Source organism: Tachypleus tridentatus, chromosome 2, assembly GCF_004210375.1.
Source record: "Tachypleus tridentatus isolate NWPU-2018 chromosome 2, ASM421037v1, whole genome shotgun sequence".
In the NCBI taxonomy this organism is placed as follows: Eukaryota; Metazoa; Arthropoda; class Merostomata; order Xiphosura; family Limulidae; genus Tachypleus; species Tachypleus tridentatus.
The window spans coordinates 95,878,552-95,893,483 of NC_134826.1; the positions used below are offsets into that span (position 1 = coordinate 95,878,552).

The 14,932-nt window shown below is 32.0% G+C and overlaps 1 protein-coding gene across 2 annotated transcripts in view; it reads right to left on the minus strand.

Annotated features, from left to right (window-relative positions):
- Positions 1 to 645: 645 nt before the first annotated feature.
- Positions 646 to 14,932, minus strand: part of LOC143244616 (3-hydroxyanthranilate 3,4-dioxygenase-like) — a 30,234-nt gene continuing 15,947 nt past the window's right edge. For both annotated transcript variants that reach the window (XM_076489611.1, XM_076489613.1), the window contains exons 6-9: positions 12,580 to 12,728; positions 6,418 to 6,486; positions 1,748 to 1,830; positions 646 to 889 (exon numbers count right to left, since the gene is read on the minus strand). In XM_076489611.1, coding sequence (XP_076345726.1) covers positions 793 to 889; positions 1,748 to 1,830; positions 6,418 to 6,486; positions 12,580 to 12,728 — 398 coding nt within the window. In that variant the 3' untranslated portion in view covers positions 646 to 792. The remainder of the gene's footprint in view (positions 890 to 1,747; positions 1,831 to 6,417; positions 6,487 to 12,579; positions 12,729 to 14,932) is intronic.

Here is a 14,932-nt window from a genome sequence, read left to right on the forward strand (position 1 = left end):
TGTGATAAATTTTATCTTTCCTCAACAGAATCAAGACTTTACTTAGCTCTTCATAATCATTCTCAATTGTCTTCCAGTGCGTGATTTCATTATCCAAAGAGATGGTATGACATTTCAGAGTAGTTTATACAAAGCACACTTTATTAATGGTTGAAATGTTGCATAACAAATTGTTAAAGTCCATTACCTGTAATAAAGGCTGTCTTATCTACTTGCTTTGCCAATCTCCACTTGCCAATGTTGAAAACCACTTTGATCCAGATAGTGTCAAAGCAGAGTCAATCCTTGTCAGTGGATAAGCATCTTTCTTTGTAACATAATGCACTTTTTGCTAGTCCATGTCAAACCATGTGGATACATCCTTCTTCATATATACAATACATCTTGTGACCACTGGTGATGACTCCTTTCATATAATACTTCTGGTGGGACAAGTATGCAAATGTGCTGCTGAAATACTACTATATTATTCCTACTGGAGAAATTTATAGGCCTCAACAAAACTTTTTTCTTTTAAATTATTACCCATGTTTGTTATGTAGCATGTTGCAACCTGCTGATCAACATAAAACATTTTGCCAGTATCAGTGTTATTTACCATATAAATTCATTCAGCAATCTAACTTGAAAAAAACAATCTTGGTGTTACGTCTTTAATGAATACAGGCTTCAAGTATTTATTTATTGTTGCTTTTCAGTTACAGTTCAGTAAAATTAGGCCAATATTACATTAGATATATTTTACTCAAATCCATGTAACTGTTTCACATAAGCTCCAGGTTTTCCAATTCTTTAACCATCATGTGTCCAACAACCAAAAGTTGGTTTGCTGTGTGGATCAATAGCTAAAGACAGTGTTAGTGCACCAGCTGCATTTGTTATTATCCACCTAAAAGAGGAAACAAATATACCTGAAATACAGTGAAATTAAATTAATGGTTGCTGTTAATAGTTTATTTCTCATAGCATTTCAACATATGAATGTATCATGTCATTTTTTATGAAAGTATACTATGGGATACATTGTTCACAGTCTACCAAAACGTTCTAAATATACCATTCGACATCTTCATTGATTCTATGCAATGTGTTTCATTTTCTCATGCTGTTGATGGATTATGTACACAATAAATATTTTACAATTACTTATAAGAACTATAGTTCAACTGAGATTTCTGTAATTTATGAATTATCAATTCCTTTACATTTAATATAAATTTCTCATACTATTCCATTCAAAGGTCTCGCATGTAGATAATGTTATCAATTTAATTTGATTAAGCATGAGATGGCAAGTATTATATTCATAGTTTTAGAGAGCTTACCAAGTTATTTAATTAAAAAGGTTTCTTTAAACAAACTAAATATTTAGCCAGTTAATTTTCATGAAATATGTATATGTGGTTAAATTAAATTTATTGGAGTTTCATAAAATATTACTAATAGTGAGGGTACCAAGGTGATGAAACAATACATTCTAATCTTTACAAGTAACAAGGTAAAAAAAATGATTATCATGTGAATGATTTTGCTTTAAGTAGATATGGTTTTTGGTTGGAAGTTATTAAATCACTACTGTAACATTTTTCAGTTCTCCTTAAAATACCAGGGGTGAAATGCTTTTGTAATACACATACATTATTTTAAAACACATTCAATTCTTACATTCATTTACAGGAAGCTAATGAAATCAAACACTTTTTTTTTTTATTATTATTATTTCAGCAAGGAACAAATAAAGGCTTACGTTTTTCCAATTGGAATCAATATTGAGTGGTCTTCTTTCAGTTCATAAACATGATTATCTACCTCGACTTGTGCTATTCCAGCCTGGTAAATAGTGTAAATAGTGATACAGTAAAATATGTCATTTAACAAAGAAGTCAGATGAACAATATATCTGGGCATAGTGGTTAGCATATTTAACTGTGAATTCGAGGGTCCATTGTTCAGAAACTGTTGTCACTGAACATGGGTTATAAAAGTGACATAATAATCCCACTAGTCACTTAGAGTAGCCAAAGAGTTAACACTTAGCAGTGGGTGATGTGCTAGCTTGTCTAAATTTGTAACCAATAAACTAGAGAAAAGCCAGTCATTAATTGCTTTTCCTTGAATTTGTCCTATTTTCTTTACACATGTTAATGAAAATAAAAGTTATTAACATGGCCTGGTGGTTGGGGCACTTGACTTTCAATCTAAAGATCAAGAAATTTAATCCCATCCCCAAACTAGTCTGCACTTTCAGATGTAAGGACTCTTACAAGTGAAGATCAATCCATTAGTCATTCTCTGCTACCAGAGTTGCTAGGAAATGTCATGAGACAGTTTGCATGTTACTCTCCAGAGGATAAGTTAGCAGGAGTATATTGTTAGGGAAGGGTAATATAATATTATGAGTGTAACTCAGAGACAGCATTGATAGAGACCATATTATAAATTCCCCAAAGAGGCAACAGAAAGGATATGGCTATACTAAGTGTGCAGATCATTTGCAAGTGAACCATGAGAGGATGGTGTAGATAAATGTGCCTGAACTTCAAGGTTCTACAGATATATGATACTAATAAGGACAATGTTACAATAGTTCATAGAATAATCAATTAAATCAATAGTATTTTACCTTATTTGCCTAGTATTATCTTTTACAAATATTTGTCATGAAAACATCTCTAAGTATCCAATAACTGAACATACCATTTACTGTTAAACTTTATATACAAGTTTCACTACTTTGGCTTTATGGATAAAATATATTCTTTGTTGATTTGTTTCACAAAAGTTTAAAGGAATTACTTAAATAGTTATGTTTAACTGTAGTATTATCATCTTTCTGTGGGGTTTTTTCAAAATATTTGTCTACAGCTTGTTTAGAATTTTATACACAAACTTGTGTGGTTTTAGAGCATAATTTATAAATGAAGTTTATTTATGCATTAAAAAATAGTCTACAATGATTATCCCAAACAGGTTTCTAACTCACACTAATACTGTCTAAGAAATCTCAATCAAATGGTCTTGATAAACTTTGTTAGGAAATACAAAGAGCAAGAAAAAACATACCAGGTCAAACAGTCAGTTCCCCTCTTAAAACTGGTGAATATGTATTACCAGTTTGATATAATATCAAAAGTATATGATAATATACTGTACTAAAGTCATGACACTTTCAAACATGTATTAGTTTAAGTATCTGTTGACAAGTCAGAATTTCTAGTTCTGTATCTTTTCAAACTTCAAAACCAGTTCAGGAAGATTATTACAAATTAAATAGTTCACCAGTATAAAATTTCACACATGAATGATAGTGAATAATTCTTGTATTTTAATAATATGAACCACAATTTAAAACATTTGTTCCATCTATGTTTCAGCAACTTTCCTAAATGTGCATTTGTCTTGTATTTCAAGTTTATCATAAAAGGTTATGTTAGACATATACAGTATTGGACAGAAATGTTATAAAAATATAATATTTTGTCATTCTTTCCATTTTAGGGAGCTAATTCTTCATTGCCATTACATAATGTAAATTTTACATTATGATAATGTTTCACTGATCCTTGTTGACAATTGAATGAACAAAGGTGAGAATACTTATTCTTCAGGATTACCCTTTTCGAATTCTGTTTCAATAAAGATACTGATCAACTTTAGGGTCTGAAATAACTATAATAGTACCCCATACAATGTCATACTATGTACAAAGAAGGTAGCAACAAGCTAGCATAGATATTGGTATATGCAAGAAGAAATCAATTTAATAGCACTCTACAAATAAACCTTGACAATAAACAGCATTTAACTCTTACATACCAAGTTTAGTTTTCATGCCACTGCTCCAAGAGCATAAAGATGTGTCAGCAAAGCAAAAAGTTCACATAAATGTTTTACCTGATGCTGGTTGGATTTTCCAGCAAACTGCTTAACACTTAAAATACTTCCAAAAAAACTGTCAAATACATTCTAGATTGTGAGCCCAAGACAGATAAATTTGAAAATAAGTAATGAAGAGGCAGAATACCTAAAGTCAATGATACTGATGAAAATAAATGGTAGATATCTGTTAGATGTTCAACCATACTTGTTAGAAATGTTAATTAACATGACAGTTTTAAACTCTATGTGGTGAAAATATGAAATATTTAATTTTCTTGGTCTGAAACATCAAAAGATAATTCTCTATGAACAATTTATTTAATGTAAATTGGGATTAAAAGTTTGTTAATATTTAAATATAACAAAATGTGACTGAAAAATCTAATGTAAGAAACCTAATTTTCAAAAATCATGATAAAAAGTATCATTTAAAGGTGCAGTATGTATAAATAAGTGTAAGTAATGAAGAAAAAAGTTCAGATGATATGTCTACTTAAACAGAGGCTAGTCTATCCAAACTGATTTTGTTGTAAGGTAAACATCATACAGCTGACATAAACAATTGCATATTATCTTGTGTGTGCGTTACTAAATCTCCTAACTGCAGACATTTAATTACAACACTATTGACCTAATATTATACCACTAAGTATTGTTTAACGATCAGAATTTATCACAACCATTTGAGTTGGAACTCTTAGACAGTATTATATGAAATTACCAATAGAAAGGTAAGAAAACCACAGTTAAATGTAATATTTACATAGATATTTTAAACTTTAGAAGAACAATTCAATTTATAAAAGTTAAACAATTATTGTACTGTATATAATTTAAAAATGTATAAGCATCCTTTTCATGGTAACTAAAAATGTATGTTATGCAAATTAGACACAGAAACAAAACTATACTACAGTACATTAAATGTGTATTATATCATGAAAAAACACAATCAGAAAATAATGTAACTGTTTAATTCAGTATTTTTAAAAACAAAACATGAGTTGTGATTAAATAATTTCAAAACGTGTGATTGTAAAAGTACGTAAAGTAAATTATTGACTATTCTATAAATTTTGCCAGATTCCAATAAGGGATAAATTAAGATTGAATGTGTGATAAAAATTGGCATACATGATACACTTTGCTATAATAGTTGTCTCATTAAAACAACTGTTTTACTTTTAACTTATTTTAGAACATACAATTAAATCTAGAGTACAATATTGATGACAATATGTTGAGACACCCTACAATGAGTTCATCATCCTATTCATAGAAACACCATCTGTCTTAGCAGTACTATTATTAGTAACACCAAGTATGTTCATAAAACATGCAATATGCCTGGTAACAGCATCCTTCTATAGTAATACTGTCCACCTATCAAACCTTAGTAACATCTCAATTCATCTGTCTATAGAACTTTGGTAACACTTTTTTCGTACATAAACAATATCAACTTCTGTAAACTAAATGCAATGTGTAAATGAAAACTATAAAGTAACTGTCAATATGTATAAGAGGCAATATTTTGTCAAGAACTCATTTATTGTTATACACAATAAAATCATAGTTATATGGATAGAGGAATAGAGTTCGAATATTTAATCTTATAAAGCCAAACTAGTGAAACATATGTATAAAGTTTAAAAGCAAGATTGTAATGTTAAATTATTGCATAATAATTAGAGATATTATTAGAAACATTCTGTCCCTTGCAGCATGAATATTTGTAAAAACTATGCTGTGCAAATATGGTAAAATGCTACTGATTTTAATCAATCATCCTATGAACTATAGTGACATTGTCCTTTGTAGCATCATTTGCCTATATAAACATCATCCACCCTTGCAATTAAATACATAAGCAAAACTAATTGTGGTAAAAACATTTCAGTACTGATAATTGCAGACAGAAAATTATTTAAATTAGATAAAATGTTAAATTTAACACTGATTGTTTCTTTGAAGCTCAGACACATTGATCTACACCCCCATCTTGTGATTCACTTGCAAACTATTTGCACACTTAGTATAGCCACATGCCTCTGATGCCACTTTGGGGAATTATAATGTGGTTTCTATCAATGGTCCATCTATCTCGTATTATTATGTCACCCTCTCCTAGAAATATATAACTGGCAATACATCCTCTAGAGAGTAACACACAAACTATATCACATGACATCTAGCAATGCACTCTCCAGCAGCACACAATTTCTGTTGTCAGGTGTTATATTAGCATTAAAAAATCTGCCATGCAAATGTCCCAAAGCTACTGGCAGTGAATTATATTGATTAACTGCCTTTCCTCTAGTTTATCACTTGTATATTAAAAACAGTTAGCATAGATAACTCTTGAATAACTTTTTGCAAAATTCAAGACAAACAAGCCGTTATTATACCAACTAAGATTTCAGTATTTAAAAAAATCTAATATACTTAAAGAAATTATATATTGTCAACTCTTTGCTTGAAAACTTTAAATAACAATTAAGCAGGTATGGTAGTTTGAAACGTTTTCTAGTAACTTACCCATTGCCACAGAAAAGTCTCTGCATGTGAGAAGCTTCTGGTCTGCTGCCCTAGTCCAATGATGAAGGCCTGTTAAACATGTAATAATCAGTTAATTCCTTCATTCTGGATTGAATAAAATCACCCAGCTCATAACTATCAAAAATAATAGTATAATTATTATCATAATGTACAAACTATTGCAAGTTATTGGTAAACATTACAAGACTTTTGTAGACAAAATATCAGGATTTTGAATTAAGTGCCAAGATTTTTTTAAAGATTTTCTCGTAACTTTTCCTCTCAGAATGTTGACTATTCAACATGCAGAGTAATTTTAATTTCACGATTAAAAATATTTTTATGTATCACAAAATTTTCAAATCTCACATGCGAATTATTCATAACCTTCAGGTAACTAATTATTTTCACGTTAGAATTCGAATTTCTGTATGTGTTCAATAGATTTGACCAATCTCATAACTGCAAAAAAGAAACAAATATACATTATGTTTTTACTTTTCTGGAATGATCATATATTATAACCCATTCATTCATTTACATTGATGTTTCATTCATTGCTGGTTAACATCACAGAAGTTACAAAGATGCGGCACACATACAAGAATGTAAAACTGACCTTTTCAAAACAAACTGTCTTGGCTATGGATTAGTGGACAGCTATATTGGAAAGTACAGGTGCATTTCAGTTATAATATATTAAATATGTACGTACATTATTACAATTCCAGCAAAGTTTTAAACTTATTTTTCTTAGAACACAAAACAGTAAGTATCTCAGTAAAGCAAACAATTATATTCTTTTCCCACCTTTGCATTTGGTTGCTTCTTCACATAGGTGGCTAAATCTTACAAAATTTCGCTTGTGGAGGATATTAAACGAAATTACTTTTTAGGTTTCATATATAGTATTAAATAACCAAAAATCATAAAGGAATTCTATTATAATTTACCGAGTTTAGTAACTAAGGTGTATTTGAGTCTATAAAAATATCAAATTTCAAAAAGGCTAAAGACTCAGCTTACCAGCATGTTGTCTCCAAAGAAACAGATGATGTTCTTATATTTGAAAATGGCTGACAAAACCATTTAGGGGACATTTTGAGCTTTTCACTGGTTATTAACATGTCATATTTAAAAGTAAATGTATAAGGGACTGTTTTCAAAACTGAAAAGAGGCGAGCAGGGTCACACTTTTGATTCAGTACATGAGAAATATCTCAACAAATGGGGAAAAAAAAAAGTTCTTCTTTTATATTCCCGCTTTAAAATATCAGTAATTTCAGTTCTTAATTCGTACAGTACTGCATTCAACATGACACATGACACAAACATCTAAATTTAAAGGTGAATTAAAAATACAATTAAACAAAGAAATTAAATAACTTATAATGTGGAAATTTGAATTATAATCTGAAATTTGATATGAAACTTAATGACAAATTCATTAAATAAAACTGTGAATGTGGGTCAGCAAATGCAATCACATTGCCTTTAACTTGTGACAGGTATGGAAATGGTCAAAAGAAGCGAGAACTTTAATCACCGAGATCTATTAATCATGAATTAAGCAGTTAAAAACAAAAGAAAGAATTTCCATCACAGGAATACACTAAATTTGATATAGCAAGTTATAAAGCAACAACTTAAATTACTAAATCTGTTAAACATGAAATAGTTAGTTGAAACTCCTTAAATATGAATCAGCCAGTTAAAAGAAGCAAGAACTTAAAGTAAATGTTGACTAAATATTTTTCCATACATTGTTTTGTTTCTTTCAAAATAAATGACTTAATTCATTAATCACCAAGGATAGTCATGATTCTAAGATACAGCTTTCTTTTTTGCAGATATCAGTGTCTAAGACAATGTCCAAATAACAAGTTCAGAATGTAAAATTTGACTGATGTGACCACTACTTGAATACCATTGTTAATAATATTTGAAAATGTCTGCACATAAATACAAATGAGGGTGTACAATGAAGAAAAATGAAAAGCATTAGCTACAAGATGCCCATTAGTCCCCCACAAAGATGAGGCCATTGAAGAGAGGGTCTTCAAATATAAACCTCACATTGTGTAGATAAGGATTAATTCAATCATACTTGTTCCAAAGAAGCAGCATCCAGAGTGTACTTTCGGTTCCAGCATCGTGATCTACTATAATAACAGAGTTATCATCACCAGAAACAGATTATCTGCACAGAGGATATTAAAGAAACACATAGAAAGGCACAGCACTTAAAAGATCCTGGACTATAGTCTTGTTTATTTTGTTGTTCTTTTGTAGTTAAGCATATAGCTAAACAATGGACTATCAATCCACCACGAAAATCGAAACCCTGTTTCTGGCATTGTAAGTCCACAGACATACCACTGTGCCACTGAAAGGGGCAACTATGGCCTAAACACATTACAAATTTGGTGTGTCAAAAACAGTTTTATTTACTATATTAAGGCATGAAAAAATGCTACATACTGTGAAATCAATTTAAGAAATGTGGATAATTATAGTCATCAAGAATGTTGTACTCTAAACCATCAAACAAAGAAAAACATCCTCGTGATTGATTTATTTAGTGCCACCAACTTTTTTACCTTTGTTGCATTTTATTTCAGTCAAAAATTGCATATCAATTATCACTTACAAAGAAATGGAACAAGTTATATAACAAACGTTTTGAGCATGGAAAAAGCATAAATCATAATACCTGCTAATGGAAGAGATTAGAACAGTCACCATTAGGTCACAAAATAGATAATGGGAATTCAAGACAGACTAAGTGAAGATGACAAATGGAAAGCATTTTGTCATAGGCTATTGGATATTACCTAAAATTTTACATTTAGAAGCTCAACATTTTAAAGTGAGAATAATAAGATTGGTGATCCTGTAATTATAATTTTTGGGGAAACTCTTGATTTCTAGAACAGTATAACATCATGATCTAAAACATTTGGCCCCTTGAGTTTGATTCTTGTGCATATCAAAGAGGACCCTTCCAAAGAATGGCAATCCATGAAGAAGAGAAGAGGATCCTGGTGGTTGAGGTGCCCAACTCTGGCATGTCACTTTGGCCTCGTGTTCCTGTAGATGGGCAGCTTTGGGGTCACCCCCAGAAATAAATAGCTATTATTTAATTGATCCTAGACCAACAGGAAGTGTTGAATGTTCTAAACAGGTGTTGTAGACGTTTTATCTGATGCTGATGTTTGAGTATAGTACTCAAGAAACCCTGCCATTGCTCCAGTGTCCTTGTTTGGAATTGTAGTGCTCCCCTCGGAGAGTTTTGTGGTGAGTGAGGTCATGGGCACGGAATCTTTCTCTATTCAAAATGGATTCTCCAATCCTTGAAAAAGTAAAAAATTGTTTAAAAAACAGCTAACTGGTAAATGGCCACATAAAGAATGACTTTGTTGCACAGTCATCATTACAGTTGGATTCCATACCTTGATTTCTCATCCTTCATTCATTATATGAGAAATCCTTAGAACGAATGTCTTTTTTTTTTTTCAAAGGAACCCATGACTTTCTGCACTCTGGCGATATATTAATGGAACATACACACTACAACACACAAAACTCCTGAATTCAAAGAACATTTGGAAAATACCCTTTGAATTCCTCAAAATGAATTATTGTTGAGAACATTCCCAAGTCAGAGACTCCTTGGTGGTTTCTCCAAACAAGACGTTTCTGCAGTGCACCCTATCTTTACTCATAAGCGTTACTATTTTGATGTTCACATCATAACGTTCACATCTCGTGTTGGTCATCGAACATGAGGTTTCACAAGTGGTAGCTTCAGACTGCCTAAATTGATTACTGAAGTGGACCACTGCAAACAGTTACCTTTTCTTTCTCCAAAATCATTTGCATGTGTTTTTTCCCCCCCACCAACAGGGTATTGACCCGATCCCAAGTTCCGTATGAGTGATATTGTTCTTTCCATGGTTCCTGAGGCAAAGATTTTGAGGCTCATCTTTGATCATAAACTTACCTTCATATCAAGTCTACAAAGGCAATGAACATCCTCTGTGACCTCTCATCCTCCACTCAAAATATATTGTGCCCCTCTATTCAATCCAAACTAAACTATGAGTCTCTGGTCTATAGCTTTACCAGGACCTTGCCATTTAAGATGTTGGACCCCATTAATCACTTGGGGTTTCAGCTATACATGAAGGCTTTCTGCACTTCTCTAGTACAGATTTTGTACACCGAGTCTCACAAACCTCTTCATCTCCACTGCTTGCAACTTTCTTTACAGTATACTTCAAAACTGCGATCCTTACTATAGCATCTCACCTAGGGTTGCGTTTTCCCTTATCATTGGTCTATGCTCATTTGGAATAGACAGTACGCCATTCTTACTTTTGGCCTTCATATCCAGGCATAGCTGACTGAAATGGGTCACCTTGAAGTGAGCATCATGATAAGCTTTTCCAGATCAAACATTCTGTTGCTCTTTGGCCTGGTTTCCAAAATGATCAGAAGGAGGAAGTTGTCTTGGCCAGGCTACAAACAGATGACAGATTTTAACCCATCATTTTCTTTTATCTGAGAATGATCCACCAATGTGTGGCCTTTGTGACATGCCAGTTACAGTTGCCCAATTTTTACTATCAACTTTGAATGACAGCAACATTTTAGACTTTTTCCATGGCTTTACCCCTAATGCTGGACAATGTCATTGGTGATGGTGATATTGTCCAACTTGCTTGTGTTTTCAAATATTTAAAGGGCCATTAGCCTTTTTATGCCATTAAATGTTTTTTACCAGCTTTTCAAACTTTCTTTGCTATTTTGTCCTTTTGCAATGCACCTTCCAGACATTTTGAAAGCATTGGATTGTGTTCTAGAAGCATGAAATTTCACATGTGGGATTCATTTAGAAATGAAATTTATGAAAGAATAACAAATTTTTGTGTCTTGTGTTGCCTAACTTCTGGTTTAAAATTCTTTCAAATATTGTTGAATGAAACAAGATGACACAATCTCATGGGCTATCACTTAAGATGAAATCAGTTCTCTTTGCATTTTTTTGTTTTAAAGTTAGAGCAACCAAAAGATAAATGGCCTAACACACATAAAAACACATCTTAGGAAAGAGAAGAAATCTGTTGATGAAGCAACAGATTCCCCAGAAGTAAAGCTCAACAACAACCATTTACATTGTGACTGAAAACCAAAACAAAATATTTGTTTGAAATAAATGTCTTTTATGCTACTTTGGATTAAGTTATAAATTATCCATAACACCAAATTAAAGCATCATCAAGAATTCTAGTTCAGGCTTGTGAAATAACTTTGTATGCAAAATGTAGCACTTAAAAGAAAAGCTTCAAGTCTACATTTCACAATGATACTAAACTACTGGTACTTGTTTTGCTTAGCAAAATGTACAGCAAGAAGCTGTAGCTAGTCCTCAGTGAAATGTGTATAGCTCTTCGTCTTTTCTGTATATTACCAATGGCTGTTGTTGAGATTCAATGACATTTCAGTAAGTTAGCACTTATAAATCTGTAAGAAAACTACAGTGGACCAGGAACACTTAACAAATCTTTTACTATTGTTAAATGAATGCAAACTTGTTAGGAAATTTGAATTTAGCACTATTATTAATGATTACTTAATAAAGACTACTTAATAAAAGCTAAAACGATGATGTTTTAAATATTATATTACATTTTGTAACTTCAATATTGTTCCATACTACCCATTCAAGCCTCTGATGAAAGAGTGACAAGTTTAAGCACGTGAAATGCTAAACTCCGAGGTTAGATTCCCCATGGTAGAAACAGCAGATAGCTCAACATGGCTTTGCTTAAAAATAAGCAAGCAAAATAATTATCCTTTCACGTAACCATTTGATACCATCAGATAGCTTACAGTTATAATAAACGTCACACAATATTTCATAAGTGAATGTGGCAACAGGAACATAATTTGTTATTGCTATGTGGACTAAATTAGGTTTTATTTTTATAAAATGACTCGAAAGAACAAGTCCAACGATTAGGCACATTGCAACAGTATATCCATGGTAGACTGATAAACGTATACAAAATCACCAGATTGTTTCAAACTTTTCTCCATTTAAGAACAGTTTTCTTTTTTTTTATTTAATTGTATTCAATATTCTTAAACTAAACAAACCTTCGTTTCAAACCTTCCTTCAAAGAGTTGTTTGTAGCCAGTTTTGTTAATTTCTTCCAGGTTATTTTCAATCCATTGTCTCAAAGAAAATGGATCTTCAAGACTTCGTTGATTGTCAGGTTTGAATGGAGGATTTTCAGTAATTGTTCCTGAAGAACAGTAAATATTAGAAAAGTTCACCAAACAAAAAAACTTTCTTTGATCAAAGCTTATGGAAAAACTTTCTATGCATATTAATTATTTCTTCTTATTCTCACTTTATAAAATAACTTGAGTTTTTTTTTTTTTATTATTATTTAACTTATACCCTATCGGAGTTGTTCTTAAATGTCAAGTAATAAGCTAGGACAAAAAGTCTTGTCACAAAGATAAACAATCATCTCTAAATATTAATGGATTTGTGTGATTTAATTTTGTTGTTGCTGGATGTCACGAAACTATGATTTAGTACTCAAATAACCATACCAACACCAAATTCTGAATTTTATTTGAAACTTTATAAAATTCAAAATTATGTTTGTAATTTTCTGTGACAATTTCTGGCAAAAGCAAAATATTAAAAAAAAAAAATTATCAGGCTCAATAGTGGCAGTAACTTGTTTTTAAATCACTCCTTCACATTCTTTAAGGCAATGACTGTTATTACATCAAATTCTATTTGTGAAACAGCTTTAAGTACTTCACATCTGCTAATAAAAAATTAAATGCTTTTGATTTATTTTGAAGCAAATTAACTTTGTATGCACTTAACTCGAATGCTATGGTGGTCTCTAAAACTTAGTATTATTCATGTTGTTTCTTACAATGTAACACAAATTTTGTTCCTTATGTATGCATTATTTCTTAATTGCTTATGTTATAAAAAGAACAGAAAATAGCCATTATTCCCTTCAAACTTTGCTTTTGTGACCTGGATAATGAAATTTAGGAACTAGCCTATTTTCTATGTAAAAATGGGGAAATTTGCACATTTTCATTTACATAGTATAAATAAAACAAATATGAATCAAGATTTATATTATTTATACAAAAGTTATACAAAAATGTTTAGAAGTGAGTAGTTTTTAAGAGATTTGAGACTGTAATGTAAATCATTTTCACGTATATAGTCTCCTATCATATTTTCATTATACGCTCCTTGGTAGCAACATTCAAAGTCCAGTATATCTTGGTGGAAGTGCTCACCTTGCTCCTCTGAGTATGCTCCCATGTTTTCCTTGAATTTATCAAGATGAGCGTAAAGGATATGGACTTTCAGGGACATCCTGCAGCCCATTTTGCCTTAGTTCCTCACCAGAGCCTCAATCAGTTCCACATAATTTTCGACTTTTGATTGCCCAAGATGTCCCGAACCACTGCAACAAAGCTGCCCTAACCTTTTTCCCCTTCATACTGAGCTTCTTGAGGAATTCTGTGAACTCCGGGATCTTTATTTGTGGTCCAATAAAGACACCAGCTTTGACCTTTGCCTCAGACAGCTTAGAGAAGAAGTCTCGGAAGATACTTGAAGGCTGCAGACTCCTTATCAAGAGCTGTGACAAATTGTTTCATAAGACCCAATTTTTTGTGCAGTGGTGGAAACAACACCTTCTGGAGGTCCACTAGTGGCTCACATTTGTCATTGTGCCTTCCCACAGAGAACTCGTTTCGTTGTGGCCACTGCTTCCTGTTGTAGTGCGCTGTGGTGTTCCTGCTGTCCCAAAGGCAAAGATAACAGGGAAACTTGGTAAAGCCTCCTTGGAGACCCATCAGGAAAGCCACCATTTTGAAGTCTCCAACAACCTTCCAGCCATACTCATTATACTTCAAGGCAGATGCTGTAAGAGTACTTTTTCACTCTTGTCTTGATAAATTGGCCATGTACACAGCAGAATGTGTCTGGAGAATGCTTGCATCTTCTCGATGCTATCTCTAATAAAATCAGATAGGTCTACATGTTCACTTAGGCAGCTAGAACTGAAGTGGTGAGCCCCTGTATATATGTAGATATTACTATGGAAAGTTCTAAAAAATTCTGTAATCAGCTACTCAGCACTGAATCTACCTAAAATATCCTGGAAAATGGGTAAGTTTGAAAATTTCATTACCCAGGTCACCAAACAAACTTAGAAGAGAAAGATGGGCCTTTTCCATTTACTTTAGACATGAACAATTGGGAAATAACACTTTCTGCCCAGGAACAAGAAAAAGCAAAATTTTGTTATGGTATAATGGTCTCTCATTATAAAGATATAAAATGTCAGCTGTTATATATATAGAAATCATAAAAGCAGAAACTTACTCATACTATCGTTTGTTAACATTGTATCTTTATTTTTACAGACTCTCGATAAGTTTGATTTGTTTTGAATTT